Here is a 22,640-nt window from a genome sequence, read left to right on the forward strand (position 1 = left end):
ATTAAAATTTAAAATGATATTGGGGCTGCCCGACTGCCATTTCAGAAAGAAAAGGAGAGAGGAGTAGAAGGAGGGAAGAAAGTAGGTAGGAAAGAGTTGAGAAGGAGGAGGGGAATAAGAAGGTTAGATGGGGTAGAAGAAGGGAGGAGTGGAGAAGGAGGAGAGGAAGTAGTAAAGTGAAGAAGATGAAGGATGTGAAAGTAGTAGAGGGTAGAGAGGGAGGTTGTGAAGAAAGGAAGTGGTAGTCGGGCAGGCCTGAATCAGTAATAAATAAAAATTAATGATTAATGATGGATAATAGTTTGTACATAAATATGATGTTGGAAAATGGAAATAAAAATTATTTAAATCTGGAAAAAGCCAAGTTTGCAGACCCCTGCCTTAGGGTAACCCTGGGCAGCTTAGAGTTACATCTAAGCTAAAACATTAAAAAATTAAAAGCAAACCTTAAAACCAAAGACACGTGGGGTGGGCGAGGGTAGAGTGAGGGGGAGGTAGGATCTGTTATTACTCCATCAACCCCCCCATTGTGTTGATCCTCTATTGGGGTCCGAAGCTGGCTGGCAAACTCACATCTTTTGGCTGTGAAAGGATAGGAGGGTTTGGGTCAACCTCACATGGGGGGGGAGGAGGGGTTCCAGAGGAGCCATAGCAGAAAAGGCCCTCCTCCTGGACCCCACCAGTCAGAATTATGGGGCTGATAGGACCCGCAGCATGCCTCCTCTGCCGGCACGACTGATAAGGGGCCAATCCCAGGGCGGTGAGATGGTCCTTCAAGTAACCTGGACTCAGGCCATGAAGGGCTTGAAAGGTGATCACCAACACCTTGAATTGCACCTGGGAGCAGACCGACAACTGGTGCAGCTGGAGGAACAGTGGTGTTACAAGGGCCAATCTTGGGGGGCCCAAAACTACCCACTGTTGCACTCAGGTGGCCTACAAGTTTAATGAATTATTACTGTTAATTAGGGGTGGGATTCAAAAAATTTAGCAACCGGTTATCTGTCCGGTTGCTGGGTGGGCGTGGCCATGGTGGGTGTGGCCTACTCAGCCTTCTGCACCATTGTGGGGGGACATTTTTGCCTTCCCCAGGCTCTGGAGGCTTCCTTGAGCCTCCGGCAGGGCGAAAACAGCCTCCCCTGGGCTCCAGAGGCTGGAAACAGGCCCGGTTCCAGACTTCCGGGAGGCCTGTTTTTCGCCTTACCGGAGCCTCCATGCAGGCCTTGCACTTACCTAGGATCCAAAACGGGCCACATGGAGACTCCTGGGAGAGAAGGGCGGGGTGGGTGGGGCCAGCCAGTCCTTGCAACTACCGGTTTGGCGAACCAGATGTAAAATTAGCATCCGGTTCACCCGAACTGGTCTGAACCGGCTGAATCCCACCCTTGCTGTTAATGAATTATTACATTTAGGAAGTGGGTCTTTGGCTGGACAGTAGTGGGTGTGGCAAAATGGGTGGAGTCAGAGGGGTCACCGAATGATTCTGAATTCCAGAGACTCGCATCTCATCAATTACTCCAAAATCAGATGGATGTTTGTGCTGCCAAATTATTACCCGTTGTGACCCAGGCCCAAATAGGTAATAGGAAACTCAGTCAGTGAAAAAACAAACTTTATTCGAACAGCTGAGAACTACTTCATTCCCAGCGTAGTTTAACTAAATTAAAGCAAATTCCTCTCAACATAAATTCCTCAGTCCTATCAGAAACCTTGGTCCAATTAGGCAAACTGTCGAAGGCCCTTCTTGGCAAACGTTCAGAAAACACCGATACAAAATAAATGCAAGAAGACGAAGCTATCAACGTTGTTTTCCGGCAAAGCCCAAATGCCGTTGCTGGTCTTTTTTAAGCCTTATGGGAGGGGCCAATCATCTCTTGGCCCTACTCCGGAGTCATCCTCTTTGCTTGAGCTGCTCTTGCCTTCTGGCAGCTCTTCTCATGCATGCATTAGGAACAGGCTCCTCCTGTTCCTCTGCCTCAGTACTATCAGTCTCTGGAGGCTCTGGAGTCTGCACCGCACTCCCAGATGGCCCTGGCCCCACCTCAGCTTCTGATGCAGAGCCTTCCTCCGGGCCTTCCCCAGCCTCCAGGACTGGCCCGCGCTCTTCCTCAGCCTCATCGCTGTCCGACTCAGTTGCCAGCTCCGCAGGCTGTTGGCGGACCACAACACTACCTATATCTCATTCGTAATGCATTCTACCAGAAGAATGGTAAAGTATTTCTGCACAGAATACACAATGCCTCGATGACACATTTCCTGGACCTTCATGATTTGGAACAAGACTACCCACTCTTCCCCAGCAAGCCTCCGCTACGCATTTACCTCTTCGTTCACCAACAAGCCACGGACAAAGTCATCCCGAGTCTGATAATCAAAATTATCCGTAAACAGCTCAGCCACCTACAAAAGAAGAACAAAACAGGGTTGGAGTTTATGCGACTTTCGTTTTACGATTCTGTCTGAGACGAGACCAAGACGAGGCCAAGAGGAATCTCCACCTTTAGCAAGAGGAGCTATCGATATGTCTCATCCTAAGCACAGGCAGTCCTCAACTTAACAACAATTCGCTTAGGGACCGTTAGAAGTTACATCGACACTGAAAAAATGACGTATGGCCGTTTTTCACACTTGACCGTCGCAACAATCCCACTGTGGTCATGTGATCTACATTCAGATGTTTGGCAAGTGGATCGTATTTATGACGGCCACAGGGTCCCGGAGTCATGTGATCCCCTTCTGACAAGCATAGTCAATGGGGAGGCCAGATTCAATTCACAACCGTGTCACTAATTTAAGAACCGCAATGATTCACTTAACGGATGCGGCAAGGAATTTCTCAGTCGGCAACGTAAGACTTTGGGCTCAATTGTGGTCGTACGTTGAGGACTACCTGTATAGACTGAAGTGCACAAAGGAACATGCATGTCACTACAGGTAGTCCCCAATTTAGAGCAGTTCACTTAGTGGCCGTTCGAAGTTACAACAGCCCTGGAAAAATGTGACTTATGACCAGTTTTCACACTCGTGGCCGTTTCAGCATCCCCCTGGTCATGTGATCAAAATTTGGCTGCTTGGCACCTGGCAGGTGTTTATGAGGGCCACAGTATCCTGGAGCAGGGGTCTCCAACCTTGGCGACTTTAAGGCTTGTTGTTCTGTCCCCCTCGCCTCAGTCCGAGCGATGACTTAATTAGCCGGCACTATCAGCTCTGGCAGCAAACTAGTGAGCATCTGCCAAGTGTCTCTGTTATCTCCCTTGATGCCGATGAGTCAACAAACAGTACTTCAGCTCTAGTCAAGCAGTTGATTTGCCTGCTACAAAGAGGCATAGCAGCCCTTGCTGCTTTTATATCCTGTGGGGTGTGGCTCCTTCACTCAGCACTTCCTAGGCCTGCCCCACCCCTGCTTCTGTTGTTCCCGCCTTTCCTGCCTACAAAACCTAGGGTCCAGCCAGGCCTGATTGCCATCAGCTGGGTCTGGAGGCGTGGCCTGGGGGGGGAAGAGTCAGGGGACGGAGGCCTCGTTATCTCCTCCACCTGGCCTGCCTCTGGCTCCTGGAGCTGAGCCAGGGAAGCCGGTGCTCCCGAGGTAAGTCCTGATGGCCCTTCCCCCTCACTTTCCAAATCACTTTCTGGCAGGGGACCCGGCTTGGGGGGCGCAGACACACCACTTGTGGACTTAAACTCCCAGAATTCCTCCGTCCACAAGCCTTAAAGTGGCCAAGGTTGGAGACCTCTGTCCTGGAGCCATCCAGCCAACCATGATTAAGCCAATTGCAAGTCAGCCTGATGGGAGAACATAACCAAGGCCTGCTTGTTGATTCCTGATCCTTTTTATGCCACGTACCTGGGGAGAACAGAGGCTAATATGGCAGTCTAGCAAATCGTTCCGTACTTGGACTTCTTCAACCTTGCTCTGAAACAAACTCTAGAACAAACAAGCAAACAAAAAATACAGTGAAGACCTACATATATTCACTCACTGCCAAAGCTACTCTGCTAGCTGGGAATTTCGATAGGAAAAATGGATCTCTACAGTGGTGGGTTTCAAAAATTTTTACTACCCGTTCTCTGGGTGTGGCTTGGTGGGCGTGGCATGGCTTGGTGGGCGTGGCAGGGGAAGGATACTGTAAAATCTCCATTCCCTCCCCACTCCAGGGGAAGGATACTGCAAAATCCTCATTTCTTCCCGATCACCTGGGACACGGGAGGCAGAGAATAGATGGGGGTGGGGCCAGTCAGAATTTTTACTACCGGTTCTCCGAACTACTCAAAATTTCCGCTACTGGTTCTCCAGAACTGGTCAGAACCTGCTGAAACCCCCACCTCTGGGTCTCTGGAAGAGACTTTTTAAAAAGAGACTGGACAGCCACCTGTCTGATATGGTATAGGACAGTGATGGCTAATCTTTTCGGCACTGCATGCCGAAACTAGAGCACACGTGTGCACATCGGAGCGCCAGAATCCGGAAGAGAGCAGTTGGCCAGCGTGCATGCGCGCGGTGGCCAGCTGTTCCCTTCTGGGTTCCAGCGTGCATGTGCACCGGCCAGCTCCTCTCTTCCGGGTTCCGGCACACACGCATACTGGCATGCGCACCCCGGAACCCAGAAGAGAGCAGCTGGCCAGTGTACATGTGCGCGATGGAACCTGGAAGAGCAGCTGGTGATGGCGCACACTGCCCCCAACCATCTCGGTCCTTATTTTACCAACCCCGGAAGGATAGAAGGCTGAGTCAACTTTTGAGCCGGTGAGAATTGAACTCCACGAGTACCGGGAACAAAGTTTTCTCATCAAAATGCGTCAGTTACCAAATTCTATGAATGTCATAGCAATCACGTACCAAGATATGACTGTACAGGGCCTTGAAAGGCACCTCACTGTTTTCTTAGCTATTAACTCAGTGTCTCTCAAGGCCAGCCGTTTTAAGTTCTGTGGACTTCAACACCCAGAATTCCCCAGCCAGCAAACCTGGCTGGGGAATTCTGGGAAGGGAAGTCCACAGATCTTAATATGGCGTTTCTCATCCTCGCCATCTTTAAGACGTGTGGCCTCTTAAACTCGTAGCAAAACTGGCTGCTTGACTCATGCTCGTAGATTCACACACACACCATAGGAAAACCGAAATGCTTGAGCCCTTGCGTCCGCTGATAGTGGAGCACTCGTTTTGTAACACTGTCCATGACCAGGATAATATCATCCTCCGGACATCGGCCCCGATGACCTGGCGAACACTCTTGAAATATCATCGTCATTACAGATACATTCTTCTCCATTTTACGCCGCGTCCTGGACCAGGAGAGAGGGACAAGGTCAGAGTTTTTAAAAATAACAACCACCACCACCGCAACAAAGGACACTCACAGATAAAATAGAAACACATCATTCCCACCAGAAGGGCCTTTGGGAGATAGTCCTCATCTTACAACAGTTCATTTAGTGACTGTTTGCAACTTCACGGAATGATATTACTTATTTATTGAATTGATTTGCAGCCCATCTCATTTCAAAGTGACTTCAAAGATACGACTGGTGTCGTGTCCCACTCCTCCTCTGACGGCCGGGTCGGGGAAGTCTGTATCAAGCGTGGCCACGAAGCCTCTGCAGCTTTGCCAAATTCCTGTCAGAGTTCTCAGGGCAGGCAGGAATCCAAGGTGTGACTTCAGCAACCAGATGAGACTTTGCCTGACTCAAGGAATGCCAAACAGCAGATCCTTTATATAGGCCATGGGGTGTGGCTCTCATGATTCAGCACTTATCCAGGCCTGCCCCTCCCTTCCTTTTGCTGACATCGCCTCTCCATTCTCCGGAAGCGGGGATCTGTCTATGTTTTGTCCTCCTGCTCAGCTGCCGGTAATTCTAGCTCGTGGCTGGCTTCTTGCTCAGTCTGTCCGGGAATGGTGCCAGGGCTGGGGGTTGGAGGCATGCCAGGCCATTCTTCTTCACTATCAGTCTCTGGCTCAGATAACAGGAGATGGGAGGGGCCCGGCTGCGGAGAGGGAGGCGGGCGAGGCACAACAACTGGTCTATTAAAAACAGAAATCTGGTCTGCTCTAACAAAACCCTTCTAAGCATACAGGTAGTCCTCGACTTGCAACAGTTCATTTAGTGACCATTCAAAGTTACAATGGCACCAAAAAAAACACACCTGACTTATGACCATTTTTCACACCTACGGCCATTATTGTCAGGCCTGGAAACCATACTAGACTTTAGGGTTCAAGACGCTGCCACATTTTTCCCCTGAGGGGAAGAAGGGGGGCTGAGGGGTATGGTAACATTCTTCAAGCGGTCAAGGTCGGATGGTGTTCACATCTGCAGGAAGAGTGGCGAGAAGATATTCAAATGAACTGGGAGAACGTGGGACCATGTGACCATCAAAGGGGTCAGGGGGGTGGGGCTCTTGGGGTTTGTATAACTGGGAAAAGAATCCGGAAGTTCAGTTTTGGAATTTCACTCATCGTGTGCCAGTTTCCTCATGCTAGTAAAGAACTCTGAAAAACAATGGCTTCTGAGTTTTTTTTATGCAGAAGAGGTTTTTCTGGAACCTTGACAATTAGGCATCTCATGCTCACGATTGAAATCATGCGTCACATGACTGAAATCATGTGTCACATGATTGAAATCATGCGTCACATGATTGAAATCATATGTCACATGATTGACACTTGGCAATTGACTCCTATTTATGACGGCTGCAGCTGGGCAATTGACACCTATTTATGACGTCATAAATGGGTTGATTGCCAAGCACCTGAATTTCATGCGATTTCCCCCTTTGCCACATTCTACGCAAAGTCAGATCCACTCAACAAATCCTGTTACTAACCTGACAGCTGCAGTGATTCGCTTAACGACTGTGGCAAGGAAGGCTGTAAAATGGGGCAATACATAACAAACTGTCTCGCTCGGCGACATAAATTTTGGGCTCCAGTGCGGCCGTAAGTCGAGGACTACCGGTGCCTTTCTCCTGAACACCCACCTGTGTTCCTGTAAAGCTGCGGAAATATTAATATTGGAGACCACGTCTCCCGAGACGAGGATAAAGTCAGAACGAACAAGAGACTTGGCATCAACATCACGCAAGATATCGCCGAGGGAACGATAGAGGTCCGAGATGACAAATCGCACAACGTTGGGCGATGATGGGCTGCACCATTTAGAGTTCCTGGGGAGGGAGAGAGAGTGGAGGGAAATCAAGAGACAGAAACTTACTTACAGGACCGCCTGCTGTTACCTTATGCCTCCCACCGACCCGTACGCTCACACAGAGAGGGTCTTCCCAGGGTGCCGTCCGCCAAACAATGTCGGCTGGCGGCCCCCAGGGGTAGGGCCTTCTCTGTTGGAGCTCCTACTCTTTGGAACAAACTTCCCCCTGGTTTGCGTCAATTACCTGACCTTCGGACCTTTCGCCGTGAATTGAAAACGCACTTGTTTATCCAAGCGGGACTGGCTTAATTTTTTAAACTTTTTGAATTTTAGTAATTTTAATTGGGGTATTTTTATGAATTTTATGGGTCAAATTTGACGGTTTTAAATTTTCGGCCATTTATAGAATATGTTATTTTAATTTTGTTTTAATTTGTATATTGTACTGTTTTTTAATCTGGCTGTACACCGCCCTGAGTCCTTCGGGAGAAGGGCGGTATAAAAATCTAAATAATAAATAAATAAAAATAAATAAACAACAGAATGAGAACCTCTGCAAACAGGAAATGCACTGAAAAATGACTTGTTGGCTTTTGGGTCAGCTGAGTATACACAGTCGTGGCCAAAATTGTGTAATTGGTTACGAGGGGTCCTTGGTTGTCTCTGAGCTTGGTTGTTGTTTTTTTTATTTGCATTTATATCCCGCCCTTCTCCGAAGACTCAGGGCGGCTTACACTATGTCAAGCAATAGTCTTCATCCATTTGTATATTATATACACTAAGTCAACTTATTGCCCCCAACAATCTGGGTCCTCATTTTACCTACCTTATAAAGGATGGAAGGCTGAGTCAACCTTGGGCCTGGTGGGGCTTGAACCTGCAGTAATTGCAAGCAGCTGTGTTAATAACAGACTGTCTTAGCAGTCTGAGCCACAGAGGCCCCTTTTAATTTGCATTTATATCCCGCCCTTCTCCGAAGACTCAGGGCGGCTTACACTATGTCAAGCAATAGTCTTCATCCATTTGTATATTATATACACAAAGTCAACTTATTGCCCCCAACAATCTGGGTCCTCATTTTACCTACCTTATAAAGGATGGAAGGCTGAGTCAACCTTGGGCCTGGTGGGACTTGAACCTGCAGTAATTGCAAGCAGCTGCTGTTAATAACAGACTGTCTTAGCAGTCTGAGCCACCAGAGGCCCTTTTTTCTTTCGTTACCCAAACCTAGACTAGCACGGATGATGTTCTCTAGTTGGGTCATGAAAGGTCTGCAAGAAAACAAGCTCAGAGAGCAGCAAGGACCCCAAAGTCTTCTTCCTCCTCTTCTTCTTCCTCTCCCTCCTCCTCCTCTATGCCACAAACCCCACTCCCTTCCAGCACTGATGATGTTCCCTAGTTGGGTCATGAAAGGCCTGCAAGAAAACACTCAAGATCAGAGAGTACCAAGAGCCTCACAGTCCTCTTCCTCCTCCCCCACCTCTTCTTTCTTCCTTCCTTCCTTCCTTCTCTCCCTCCTTCCAGCACTGATGATGTTACCTAGTTTGGGCAATGAAACGTTTTCAAGAAAACCACCAAGCTCAGAGAGCACCAGGGACCCTTCATTTCAATCCAGAGCTACAAATATTCTCTTTTATCGGTATCACTTGGTTACAGCTATCTGAAAACTGCCACCCGTCCGTCCTCGGCCACCTCAAACTCCGAGAGACGAAAGGCCAAGGGAAAAGGCTCCTTTTTTTTAAATTTACATTTATATCCCGCCCTTCTCCGAAGACTCAGGGCGGCTTACAGTGTATAAGGCAATAGTCTCATTCTATTTGTATATTTTACAAAGTCAACTTATTGCCCCCCCAACAATCTGGGTCCTCATTTTACCTACCTTATAAAGGATGGAAGGCTGAGTCAACCTTGGGCCGGGCTTGAACCTGCAGTAATTGCAGGCTGCTGTGTTCTAATTTATTTATTTATTTATTTATTTATTTATTTAATCATATTTGTATACCGCCCTATCTCCCGAGGGACTCAGGGCGGTTAACAGGCACTTAAAAACACATAAATACAGCATAAAAACAATATTAAAAAACTTATTCTAAAAGCCCAATAATTAAAAAATATATAAAAAATAAAACCCAATTTAAAACCCGTAATAACAGGCTTCTAACAGCCTGAGCTATTACTAAAAAAAAAAAAGGCTCCTTGTTGGGAGAGGCCAAGAAAACGCCTGCTCTTACTGTAAATGCTCCTTGATCTCTGCCGATTTCCAGCAGCAGAAGACGAAGGTTTCTTCCACCCCGGTCGCAGTGAGGAATTCCAGGGTATATTCTATCATGGCCACATTTGCCAGAGGAATCAAAGCCTAGGGAAGCAAAGAAAAGTCAGCCAGAAAAACAGCCACACGATAATCTGCAGTTCTGCTTAGAGTTAAGAGTCCTTCTAATAGAATAACAAGCAGATACAGTAGTCATTAAACATGGGTGGCCTTTTTAAAAATAGGAAGCATGGGGGGGGGGGGAAGTATTAGAAACCAGGGAACTGCCTTAAACCAGAAATAGAACTGGTAGCCTTCCAGATGTTTAGGAAGTTGCTGTTTGCAGTGCTCCTGGGGCTGATGTTAAGGTCCGAAGCACTTGAAAGATACCATTGTACAGCTCGTCCTCGACGTACGCCCACAATTGAGCCCAAAACCTCTGTTGCTGAGTGAGACAGCTGTAACGTGAGTTTTGGTCCATTTTACGACCTTTCTTGTTCCAGTTGTTAAGCGGATCACTGCGCTTGTTAACTTGGTAGCACCGTCGTTAAAATGCCTCTGGCTTCCCCATTGACGTTGCTCATTGTCAGAAGGTCCCTCCAACCTTGTGATTCTATGAGAGATAAATAAGATATAAGGAAGGAAGGGAGGGAGGGAGGGAGGGAGGAAGGAAGGAGGGAGGAAAGAAGGAGGGAGGGAGGAAAGAGGGAGGGAGGAGGAAAGGAGGGAGGGGGAAAGGAAGGAGGAGGGAGGGAGGGAAGGAGGGAGGGGGAAAGGAAGGAGGAGGGAGGAAGGAAGAGGGAGGAGAGGAGGAGGGAGGGAGGAAGGAAGGAGGGAGGGAGGGAAAGGAAGGAGGAGGGAGGAAGGAGGGAGGAAGGAGGAGGGAGGAGGGAGGAAGAAAGGAGGGAGGGAGGGAAGGGGAAAGGAAGGAGGACGGAGGAAGGAAGAGGGAGGAAAGGAGGAGGAAGGGAGGAAGAAAGGAGGGAGGGGGAAAGGAAGGAGGGAGGGAGGGAGGGAGGAGGAAAGGAGGAGGAGGGAGGGGAAAGGAAGGAGGAGGGAGGAGGAAAGGAGGAGGGAGGGAGGAGAGGAAGGAAGGAGGAGGAGGAAGGAAGAAGGAGGAAAGAAGGAGGAGGAAGGAAGGAGGGAGGGAGGGGGAGAGGAAGGAGGAGGGAGGGAGGAAGAAAGGAAGGAGGGAGGGAGGGAGCGGGGAAGGAAGGAGGAGAGAGAGAGGGAGGGAGCGGGTTGGAAGGGAGGAAAGAAGGAGGGAGGGAGGGAGGGAAGGAAGGAAGGAAGGAAGGAGGACTGGACAACCACCTGACTGAAATGGTATAGGGTCTCTTGCTTGAAAAGGGGGTGAACTAGAAGACCTCCAAGGTCCCCGATTCTGAGATAAATAAATAAGATATATAATGGATGAATGGAAGGATGGATGGAACAGCTTGCTTTGAGAAGTTGTGGGTGCTCCCTCACTGGAGGTCTTCCAGAAAAAACTGGACAGCCACTTGTTTGAAATGGTCTAGATCAGTGGTTCTCAACCTTTATAGTGCTGCGACCCCTTTAATACAATTCCCCACGATGTGGCGACCCCAACCGTAAAATTATTTTTTTTTAGGCAGCGATCTCAGCGTGCCTCAGCAGCCGCAGAAGAGGGGGAAAGCGGCAAACTGTTTTTTTGAATTTATCGCGCCTGAAGCCGTCTTGGCTAGCCTTGAGGATTGCCTTGAGGACGGAGACATTAAAGCAGAGACTCCTCCCCTATTAAGTTTATGGCGCCTGAAGCCAGATTAGGCTAGCGATTGGGAGTGATTGCAGCTGGCTTGAGAGAGAGACATCAGAGCAAAGATTTCTCTCTTTTTTAATTCATCGCGCCTGAAGCCGAATTCGGCTAGCAATTTGAAGAGCCTGCAGCTGGCTTGTGGAGTCAACCACTGGAGCGCGATTCTTCGACTCACAAGTATACCTCCCATATTTCTGATGGTCTTAGGCAACCCCTGGCAAATCGTTATTCGACCCCCAACAGGGTTGCGACCCACAGGTTGAGAACCGCTGGTATAGGGTCTCCTGCTTGTGCAGGGGTTGGACTAGAAGACCTCCAAGGACCCTTCCAGTTCTACCCTCAATACTGATTGATTCCTGCCTCTCCTGTCTCTCCTGTCTAGAGAACTGCATTCTGGCAACTAGGCAGTTGCAGGATCAGACAGACTCAAGCTGAAGTTTATAAAGTTTTTGCTCCAGCCCTCCCTTGCTACTTTTCTGGATCCTGATCTGGAGAGGCCAATGAAAAGCCAAGGGAGGTCATTATCAAGGAAAACGCTGCCGGTGTTGTGTCTCGCTCGCTTTCCCCGCAGCCGGATCCCTCTTATCTCCTGCTGAGGAATGTCCTGGCATGCCTCCAGGCCCCAGCCCTGGCACCATGCCCAGACAGGCCGAACAAGACGAAGGGCCTGTCATGCCTCCAGCCCTGGCTCCATGCCCAGGCAAACGGAGCAACTAGACCCCTCCCCCTCCCCAACAGCATGTGAGCCTGAGGAATGTGAATTGCCAACAGCTGGAGCCTGGAGAGATCCTCGCTTCCGGAGAATTCATAGGCGACGTCAGCAAAAGGAAGGGAGGGGCAGGCCTGGATAAGTGCTGAGTCATGGAGCCACACCCCATGGCCTATATAAAGGATCTGCTTTCTGGCATTCTCTGAGTCAGGCAAAGTCTACCATGGATTGCTGAAGTCACCTCCTGGTCTCCTGCCTGCCTTGAGAACTTTGCTAGGACTTTGGCAGAGCTGCAGAGGCACGCCTGATACGGACTTCCCCGACCCGGCCGTCAGCGGAGGAGTGGGACACGACAGCCGGGTCTGACTGAGGCCAAGTTCCAACTTGGCAAGCCAGCATCCCGACACACTCCTAATAAACACGAGCTGGCCTAAATCCGTTTTCAAAGTTCAGTCCGGTAACACTTCCCTGTTACAACAATTCCCATTTCTCTTACTGTAATTTTGTGATAAGAATCGTACGACGATGCTTCTGATGGAATATATCTAGGAGCAACACTTGGTGTTGTGCCTCGCCCGCCCCCCTCTCCGCAGCCAGGCCCCTCCCATCTCCTGTTATCTGAGCCAGAGACTAATAGTGAAGAAGAATGGCCTGGCATGCCTCCAACCCCCAGCCCTGGCACCATGCCCAGACAGACTGAGCAAATAAACCTCCCCCCCACAGCGTGTGAGCAAGAAGCCAGACACGAGCTAGAATTGCCGGCAGCTGACAAAACATGGACAGATCCCCACTTCCGGAGAATGGAGAGGCGACGTCAGCAAAAGGAAGGGAGGGGCAGGCCTGGATAAGTGCTGAGTCATGGAGCCACACCCCATGGCCTATATAAAGGATCTGCTTTTTGGCATTCCTTGAGTCAGGCAAAATCTCATCTGGTTGCTGAAGTCACACCTTGGATTCCTGCCTGCCCTGAGAACTCTGACAGGAATTTGGCAAAGCTGCAGAGGCTTCGTGGCCACGCTTGATACAGACTTCTCAGACCCGGCCGTCAGAGGAGGAGTGGGACACGACACTTGGGCTTATCAGTCCACCCAGATGAATAAATTACAGGATCATCCTTACTCTGAACAGGTGACAATCCAGAAACCACAACCTCAACTATCTGGCCATAAAAGGTTCTAAGGCCAGACAGGCTGGTAATGACAATCCAGTAGCCCTTAGCTCCTGCTGAGTCCTTGGAGACATTTGTGTACTTGTTTTTTTGGCAACAGGACGAGAGGAGTTGGCCACTGCCATCGCGGACACTTGTTTTTGACATTCCAGTCTGGGCTACAGCCCTGGAATTCTCGTGAACTTTCACAAGGGTGGTTGTTGTTAATTGCGAAGTCGTGTCCGACCCATCGCGACCCCATGGACAACATTCCTCCAGGCCTTCCTGTCCTCTACCATCTTCTGGAGTCCATTTAAGCTCACGCCGACTGCTTCAGTGACTCCATCCAGCCACCTTCTTCTCTGTCGTCCCCTTCTTCTTTTGCCCTCCATCTTTCCCAGCATTAGGCTCTTCTCCAGGGAGTCCTTCCTTCTCATTAGGTGGCCAAAGGATTTGAGTTTCATCTTCAGGATCTGGCCTTCTAAAGAGCAGTCAGGGTTGATCTCCTCTAGGACTGACTTTTTTGTTCACCTTGCATTCCAAGGGACTCGCAGGAGTCTTCTCCAGCACCAGAGTTCAAAGGCCTCCATTCTTTGGCGCTCAGCCTTTCTTATGGTCCAACCTTCACAGCCATACATTGCAACTGGGAAAACCATAGCCTTGACTATACGCACTTTTGTTGGCAGGGTGATGTCTCTGCTTTTTAGTACGCTGTCTAGATTTGCCATAGCTTTCCTCCCCAGGAGCAAGCGTCTTTTAATTCCTTGGCTGCAGTCCCCATCTGCGGTGATCTTGGAGCCCAGGAAAAAAAATCTGTCACTACCTCCATTTCTTCTGTCATTACCTCCATTTCACAAGGGAGCCGAACCCAATTCAGCTTCCAAGCACAGACAGGATTGCAGCCGGGGTGTTGCCGTCTGATGAGACACAGCTTCTTATAAACCGATCCTTTTCTCTTGCGGTGAGAAAGGAAAAAAATTCCACATTCTCTTTGGGATGAATATAACAACAGCTGCCACAACATTGTCATTTAAAGATGCTTCGGTGCTTGGATAGGGCAGGGGTCCACAAACTTGGCTCTTTTAATACTTATGGACTTCAACTCCCAGAGTTTGCAGAACCCAGGGGGAAAGAAACACACACATAGATAGGGACAAACGCAAATGGACAGACATACCCATACGCTCTCACAGAGAGGGACTCCTTAGGGTGCCGTCCGCCAGGCAGTGCCGACTGGCGACACCCAGAGGAAGGGCTTTCTCTGTGGGGGCTCCCACCCCCTGGAAAGAGCTTCCCCTAGGGCTTCGTCAACTTCCTGACCTCGAGCTTCCTTGTGAGCTTAAGACACATCTATTTATTTGCATGAGCTAGCCTAGGGTTTTAGTTTTAAATTTAGTTTTAATGGGGTTTTATATTATTTTATTCTAGTGATATTTTTAATTCGGCCTAATTAATAAGTTTTTAATTGTTGTTTTACCTGTATTATTTGCATGTTTTATCTGGCTGTGAACCGCCCTGGGAAATCAGGTTCACTTAACAACAGTGTTACTAAGTGCAGTGATTTCACTTAGCAACAGTAGGAAGAAAACCTTTCATTCCCCCACCATCTGGTCAGAGCTGAAGAAGCTTGTTGTGGCTCCCGCCCCCGAACCTGGCCCTATGCCCGAAAGTGCCTTGGAGCCGGGCCTCCTGCCAGAAAGTGACTTGGACAGTGAGGGGGAAGGGCCGTCAAGACTTACCACAGAAGCACCGGCCTCCCTGGCTCAGCTCCAGGAGCCAGAAGCAGGCCAGGTGAAAGAGATAACGAGGCCTCCGTCCCCTGACTCTTCCCCACCCCCAGGCCACCCTTCAGACGCAGCTGATGGCAATCAGGCCTGGCTGGACCCTAGGTTTCATAGGCAGGAGAGGTGGGAACAACAGAAGCTGGGGAGGGGCAGGCCTAGGAAGTGCTGAGTCATGGAGCCATACCCCACAGGATATAAAAGGCAGCAAGAGCTGCTGTGTCTCTTTGTAACAGGCAAATCCACTGATTGACTAGAGCTGAAGATTGTGACTCACCAGCGTCTTGGCAGCTAACGAGGGCTCTTGGCAGACACTGGCTCTTTTGCTGCCAGAGCTTATAAGAGCCGGCTAATTAAGCCATCGTTCAGACGGAGGCGAGGAGGACATAACAAAGCTTCTTGGATGAGAAGCGAAATGTCTTCAAAGAAAAACCAGAAAGTCCAGTTGCCTCTTGAAAAAAGCACCTTTGGGACCACGACCTGGATGACTGAGAATCTCCATAGACATATGGGAAGGAAGGTCGTAAAATGGCCCAAAAACTCACTTAACAACTGTCTTGCTTAGCAGCAAGAATTTTGGTATCGTGGAATATTCACTGATACAAGAGAAAATGTATCTAGGAACTAAAATGATGGGAATAACAACTTCACAGAAACAATCATTGTGATATATTTCCTTGAGACAGCAAACTTTTAAAATTCCCAGGAAGACTGCTTAAGAGCAGGCCAAATTCTTTTCTTACCACGAAAGCTTCTCTGGAGCCTTTGAAAACTTATAATAATAGATGTTTGGTGTTAATTGGATGTTTTTAACACTAGTCGTTGGGCAGGAATGTATAATCAGCAATTAATTCTGTGCAGGATGAGCTGGTTGCTGCAAAAGACAATCTAGAAAAGCCAGTTTTATTTGCTGGCAGTAATGCAGACTAAAATTACTCCTAAATGGATATATTCATTTCCCTATATAGGAACAACTTCAAAGGTGCCATGCCTTCTACCCAAGCTGCTGTATTTATTGGTATTTCATAGGAAAGTCTGCTGGTTAAGAATCAGAAAAACTGCTATGTCGGAAGAAGAGGTCTAATTAAGAAGAGGCAGGATAGTCACTTGTCTGAAATGATATATAGCAGGGGTGGCGAACCTATGGGCACGCGTGCCAGAGATGGCATCAGAGAGCTCTCTATGGGCACGCCCCAGCCCAGCTCCATCGCGTTTCTCCCGCAGGGGGAGAGAGAGAGAGAGGGAGGGAAAGAGAGAGGGAGGGAGGGAAAGAGGGAGGGAGGGGAAGAGAAATGATATTACAAAAGTTTTTCTTTTTTATTGTTGCTAAACGTAATATTTCAAAAGCAGAAAAAAAATGAAGGGGCATAAAAGTGCATTTATCACGTTTTTCTTAGAACGTTTAGCTGAACTCTGCCTTAATCATTATTTTAGATAGTAAAACCTCATTATTCAGGTTAAATTGCCATGTTGGCACTTTGCTACTCGTGGCTCCTCTCCTGCGCAAGTTGCACTGGCTGCCTGTGGTCTTCCGGGTGCAATTCAAGGTATTGGTCACCACCTTTAAAGCGCTCCATGGCTTAGGACCGGGGTATTTACGGGACCGCCTGCTGCCACCGTTTGCCTCCCATCGACCCGTGCACTCCCATAGGGAGGGTCTCCTCAGGGTGCCGTCAGCCAAACAATATCGGCTGGCGGCCCCCAGGGGGAGAGCCTTCTCTGTGGGGGCACCTACCCTCTGGAATGAGCTTCCCCCAGGACTTCGACACCTCCCTGACCTCCGGACCTTCCGCCGCGAGCTGAAGACGTATTTGTTCTTCTGTGCAGGACTGGCATAAAATTAAAAACTATTAGTAATTTTAACGGGGTTTTTTATGGTTTTAATATGTATTTTAATTAACGGGCCAAATTGAATAGGTTTTTTAAAATCGGTTTTTAGCTGTATATTGTATGTTTTTTATTGTGTTTTTTTAACCTGGCTGTAAACCGCCCCGAGTCCTTTGGGAGAAGGGCGGTATAGAAATTAAATTATTCATTCATTATTCATTGCGGTAAATAAGTGGGTTTTGGGTTGCAGTTTGGGCCCTCGGTCTCTAAAAGGTTCGTCATCACTGGAATAGGTTGTATTCAAATAACCAGCTAAATCCCAAAGGGGCTTTTTCCAAGTGGCAACTGGACTTTCTGGTTTTTCTCTGAAGACGTTTCGCTTCTCATCCAAGAAGTTTCTTCAGCTCTGACCGGATGGTGGGGAATGAAGAGTTGATATGTCTATTCCCCACCATCCAGTCTAGAGCTGAAGAAGCTTCTTGGATTAGAAGCAAAACGTCTTCAAAGAAAAACCAGAAAGTCCAGTTGCCAAGTAAACACCTTTGGGACAACCATGACCTAGATCAGGGTCTCCAACCTTAGCAACTTTAAGACTTGTGGACTTCAACTCTCAGAGTTCTGGGAGTTGAAGACCACAAGTCTTAAAGTTGCCAAGATTGGAGACCCCTGACTTAGATGACTGAGAATCTCCATAGACATTAACCAGCTAAATCCTTTTTTTCTACCTTCAGTCTTGACTATTGACAACTGCCTGATTTGAGATACAGCAACTACTCAAAAGTCACCCAGCTGATTTTGTGCCTGAGGCAGAAACCAGAATTCATGCCCTCCTTATTTCTATCCTAGTGCCAATAACCACTACAATGAATTGGCATTCGAAGCCATATTTTAATCGGGGCGTTTATTAAATAAAGGCTAGGTCTATACAAGATGCCAAAGTCAAACCATATGATGGCTTATTGCCACAGAATTTAGCAGTGTCACACCTAGTCAAGCAAACCAGCTATCCTTTTCCATGCACACAAAAGAATGCATTGCTGCTTTAGCAGTTGGCTTCCTGCCGCACAATCAGACAAATGGAGTCCGGCGTAAACTGACAGGCAGTTATCAAAAGCATAGACATTTGCAAGAAAATCCATAGGAACTATAAAAATGACATTTCATTCAGTAGAGATGTAATTGGGACCGAGAGTTGCCCGGCTGAATCAAATAAAGGTTTTTCAAGCTTTAGCTTAGACATACAGTGTTAAAATCTTTATTAAATTGATAGAAGGAAATATCGGTAGTTTAGGATTGAACTTTGTGCTCTCCTAGTTTGGTTGGGGTTTTTTTTAATTTACAGACGTTTCATTACCAAACTAGGTAACATCATCAGTGCTAAAAGGGAGTGTGGTTTGCTCTCATTACATAAACTAGAAGAGAATCTCTGTAGCTCAGGACTGAACTGTGTGGTCCTTGGTGCTCTCTGACTTGTCATAATACTAAGGTCACCGCTTCTGTAAGATGAGCACAAGTTATCTGACTACTTTGGGTTTGAATTCAATATAATATGAAATGGTAGAGGGTCTTCCTGCTTAAGCAAAGGGGATTGAACTAGAAGACCTCCAAGATCTCTTCCAAACCTGTTACTTTGTATAACCTTTGATGAGTGCCAGAATGCATGACAAGGACAAGAACGAACTGAAAAATAAAAATATCCAAATCTGTCAAGCTGTTGCTCTCCAAATAGGTTGGACTACAGCTCCCATCATCCTCAGAAATCCTGGTCCTGGCTGGCCATGAGAAGCTCTGTGGCTGAATGGCAGAAAATAAATATATCCAGATCTATCAAGCTGTTTCCCTCCAAATAGGTTGGACTGCAGCTCCCATCATCCTGGCCACAAGAAGCTCTGTGACTGAATGGCAGAAAATAAAAATATCCAGATCTGTCAAGCTGTTGCCCTCCAAACAGGTTGGACTACAGCTCCCATCATCCTGGCCACCAGAAGTTCTGTGGCTGAATGGCAGAAAATAAAAATATCCAGATCTGTCAAGCTGTTGCCCTCCAAATAGGTTGGACTACAGCTCCCATCATCCCCAGGAAGCCTGGTCCAGGCTGGCCACAAGAAGCTCTGTGACTGAATGGCAAAAAATAAATATATCCAGATCTGTCAAGCTGTTGCCTTCCAAACAGGTTGGACTACAGCTCCCATCATCCTGGCCACCAGAAGCTCTGTGGCTGAATGGCAGAAAATAAAAATATCCAGATCTGTCAAGCTGTTGCCCTCCAAATAGGTTGGACTACAGCTCCCATCATCCCCAGGAAGCCTGGTCCAGGCTGGCCACCAGAAGCTCTGTGGCTGAATGCAAGCTGGGCTTTGGAGCACCAAATCAAGGCTCCACACCTGGAGTCCTCCAGATGCGAGGCCACCAATTTCCCCCACCCACTGCGCCGGGCCGTGCTTGGCAGGGGATGATGGGAGTCGAAGTCCAGAGCAAGAAGCCTCCAAGGGCTACCTAGCGAAGTGGGGGGGGTGACTCCGGAGCCACGAGGGAGGAAGGGGAGGCGCTCGCTCACCCGCGGCCGGTCCTTGGAAATGGGGAAGAACCGGCGGTTGAAGCTGTCGGCCACCAGGACGGCCTGCAGCGGAGGCGGAGGCTCCTCTTGCGGCTCCGACCCACGCGAGACCCCGGACCCGGCGCCACGCTTCCCGGCAGGACCGCGGGCCGCCATGCTGGCTCGCGCTCCCACCCCACGCTCTGGGGACCCGCCTCTTCCGTTTCCGGAAGAAACCCGTTGATCAGGGGAAAAGAGACGGTGCCTCGCAGGGGACAAAAGGTCTCCCGGAAGACAAACGCGGCCGCCGAATGCGAACGCGATGTGGGGGAGAGCGGGGGGGGAGGAGCGGGGCCTCCTAGAAGGGACTGCAGTTGTCAAAAGTTAAAATGAATAACATTTTAAGCAAAAAAAAAGAAAAGAACTTAGGATAACTTTATTGTCGTTTTAAATATACACTAATCTTTATTGTCTTCAAGAGCCGGTAGTCTCCAACCTTGGGCAACTTTTAAAACCTGTGGACTTCATCCTGTAGAAACAGGGGTCTCCAATCTTGGTCCCTTTAAGACGCGTGGACTTCAACTCCCAGAGTTCCTCAGCCAGCAAAGCTGGCTGAGGAACTCTGGGAGTTGAAGTCCACGCGTCTTAAAGGGACCAAGGTTGGAGACCCCTGTTCTAAATGGCACTCACCTGGAGATTCCTGAAATTGGGGCAAATTTTGTTGGAGGTTACCAATCCTGATTTCAAACCCTCGCTCCCCTATTGTAATGTATTTGAATTTTAGGAGGGAAATTTTTTTATTGGCCAAGTGTGATTGGACACCCAAGGTATTTGTCTTTGGTGCATACGCTCTCCCTGTACATAAAAGAAAAAATATATTCATCAAGAATCATAAGATACAGCACTTAGTGATAGTCAAAGGTTACTAACAAGCAATCAAATTGTATTAGGAAACAAATAAAACAAAATAAATTGTAAAGATACAAGCAACATGGTTATAGTCATGAGTGGGAAGAAGATGGGTACTAGGAAGGATGAGAAGAATAATAGTAATACAGTCTTAGTAAATAGTTTGACAGTTGTGGGAATTAGTTGTTTAGCAGAGTGATGGCATTCGGGAAAAAACTGTTCTTGTGTCTAGTTGTTCTGGTGTGCAGTGCCCTATAGCGTCATTTTGAGGGCAGGAGTTGAAACAATTTGTCCAGGATGTGAGGGGTCTGTAGATATTTTCACAGCCCTCTTTTTGACTCGCGCAGTATACAGGTCCTCAATGGAAGGCAGATTGGTAGAAGTCATGAAGCTTCTGATAAGATTTGTGTCTACAAACACAACACCTAAGGCAGTGCTGGCAAAACTTTTCAGCACCGAGTGCCAAAGTATATGTGTGTGGTGGGACTGGAAGTTGGCAAACGGGCTGTTTTCGGCCTCCGGAGGACTTCTGGGCGGTGGGGGGTGGGGAAGGCCGTTTTTGCCCTCTCCAGACTCCTGGGGAGGCTCTGGAGCCAGGTGAGAGAGAAAAATGGGCCTTCCCCACCACCACCACCCCGAGGCCCTCCAGAGGCAGGAAACAGCCTGTTTCCCTACTTCTGGTGGGCCCAGAAGTTCTGAAAATCAGCTGGCTGAGCTCACGTGCCCACTGATATGGCTATGCGTGCCACCTGTGGCACGCGTGCCATAGTTTCGCCATCACAGACCTAAGGCACAGTAGAGATTCAACCTAGAACTAACCTAGAACTAAGGTCACATTTCCTGACAGTGAGAACAATCAGTCAATGAAACGAGTTTGTGGGTGTTCCAACGCTGAAGACATTTGTCCAGAATAATATAAGGTCTCCTGCTTGGGCAGGGAGTTGGACTAGAAAACCTCCAAGGTTCCTGTTGTGTCTCGCCCGCTTTCACCGCAGCCGGGCCCATCTTATCTGTTTCCGAACGCTGAGGAATGTCCTAGTATGCCTCCCGGCCCCAGCCCTGGCTCCATGCCCAGACAGGCTGAGGAGGAAGAAGTACCTCCAGCCCCCAGCTCTGGCTCTATGCCCAGGCAAACGGAGCAACTATACCCCTCCCCCTCCCCCACAGCATGTGAGCCTGAGGAAGGTCAATTACCAACAGCTGCAGACTGGAGAGATCCTCGCTTCAGAAGAATTGATAGGCGGCGGCGACAGAAGGAAGGGAGGGGCAGGCCTGGATAAGTGCTGAGTCATGGAGCCATACCCCATGGCCTATATAAAGGATCTGCTTTCTGGCATTCTCTGAGTCAGGCAAAGTCTACCTTATCTTGCTGAAGTCACTTTCTGGTCTCCTGCCTGCCTTGAGAACTTTGCTAGGACTTTGGCAGAGCTGCAGAGGCACGCCTGATTCGGATTTCCCTGACCCGGTCGTCAGCGGAGGAGTGGGACACGACAGTTCCCTCCAATTCGGTTATTCTGTATTTGGACTGCTTTAATTTGTTCCCAAAGAGTTGTAAAAAACATGGCTCTTTGTGGAGGGCGAAGCATTTAAAGACATATATAGAATTTACGAATAGAATAGAATAGAACAGGATAGAATAGAACAGAACAGAACAGAACAGAATTTTTTATTGGCCAAGTGTGATGGACACACAAGGAATTTGTCTTGGTGCATATGCTCTCAGTGTACATAAAAGAAAAGATACAAGAATAACATTTTAAGCAAAAAAAAAAAAAGTCTAAAGAACTTAGAATAACTTTATTGTCGTTTTAAATATACACTAATCTTTATTGTCTTCAAGAGCCGGTAGTCTCCAACCTTGGGCAACTTTTAAAACCTGTGGACTTCCATCCTGTAGAAACAGGAGTCTCCAACCTTGGTCCCTTTAAGACGCGTGGACTTCAACTCCCAGAGTTCCTCAGCCAGCAAAGGAACTCTGGGAGTTGAAGTCCACGCGTCTTAAAGGGACCAAGGTTGGAGACCCCTGTTCTAAATGGCACTCACCTGGAGATTCCTGAAATTGGGGCAAATTTTGTTGGAGGTTACCAATCCTGATTTCAAACCCTCCCTCTCCTATTGTAATGTATTTGAATTTTAGGAGGGAAATTTTTTTATTGGCCAAGTGTGATTGGACACACAAGGAATTTGTCTTTGGTGCATACGCTCTCCCTGTACATAAAAGAAAAAATATATTCATCAAGAATCATAAGATACAGCACTTAGTGATAGTCAAAGGTTACTAACAAGCAATCAAATTATATTGGGAAACAAATAAAACAAAATAAATTGTAAAGATACAAGCAACATGGTTATAGTCATGAGTGGGAAGAAGATAGGTACTAGGAAGGATGAGAAGAATAATAGTAATACAGTCTTAGTAAATAGTTTGACAGTTGTGGGAATTAGTTGTTTAGCAGAGTGATGGCATTCGGGAAAAAACTGTTCTTGTGTCTAGTTGTTCTGGTGTGCAGTGCCCTATAGCGTCATTTTGAGGGCAGGAGTTGAAACAGTTTGTCCAGGATGT

At 48.0% G+C, this 22,640-nt stretch overlaps 1 protein-coding gene across 1 annotated transcript in view; it reads right to left on the reverse strand.

Annotated features, from left to right (window-relative positions):
- The window catches only part of EIF2B5 (eukaryotic translation initiation factor 2B subunit epsilon), a 44,930-nt gene extending 25,545 nt beyond the window's left edge, over positions 1 to 19,385 (reverse strand). The window contains exons 1-6 of the mRNA XM_058188027.1: positions 19,190 to 19,385; positions 9,375 to 9,499; positions 6,977 to 7,162; positions 5,106 to 5,283; positions 3,845 to 3,925; positions 2,323 to 2,400 (exon numbers count right to left, since the gene is read on the reverse strand). Of these exons, the coding sequence (XP_058044010.1) occupies positions 2,323 to 2,400; positions 3,845 to 3,925; positions 5,106 to 5,283; positions 6,977 to 7,162; positions 9,375 to 9,499; positions 19,190 to 19,345 (804 nt within the window). The 5' untranslated portion in view covers positions 19,346 to 19,385. The remainder of the gene's footprint in view (positions 1 to 2,322; positions 2,401 to 3,844; positions 3,926 to 5,105; positions 5,284 to 6,976; positions 7,163 to 9,374; positions 9,500 to 19,189) is intronic.
- Between the last annotated feature and the right edge of the window lie 3,255 nt (positions 19,386 to 22,640).

The sequence above is a fragment of the Ahaetulla prasina genome, chromosome 6, assembly GCF_028640845.1.
Source record: "Ahaetulla prasina isolate Xishuangbanna chromosome 6, ASM2864084v1, whole genome shotgun sequence".
NCBI lineage: Eukaryota > Metazoa > Chordata > Lepidosauria > Squamata > Colubridae > Ahaetulla > Ahaetulla prasina.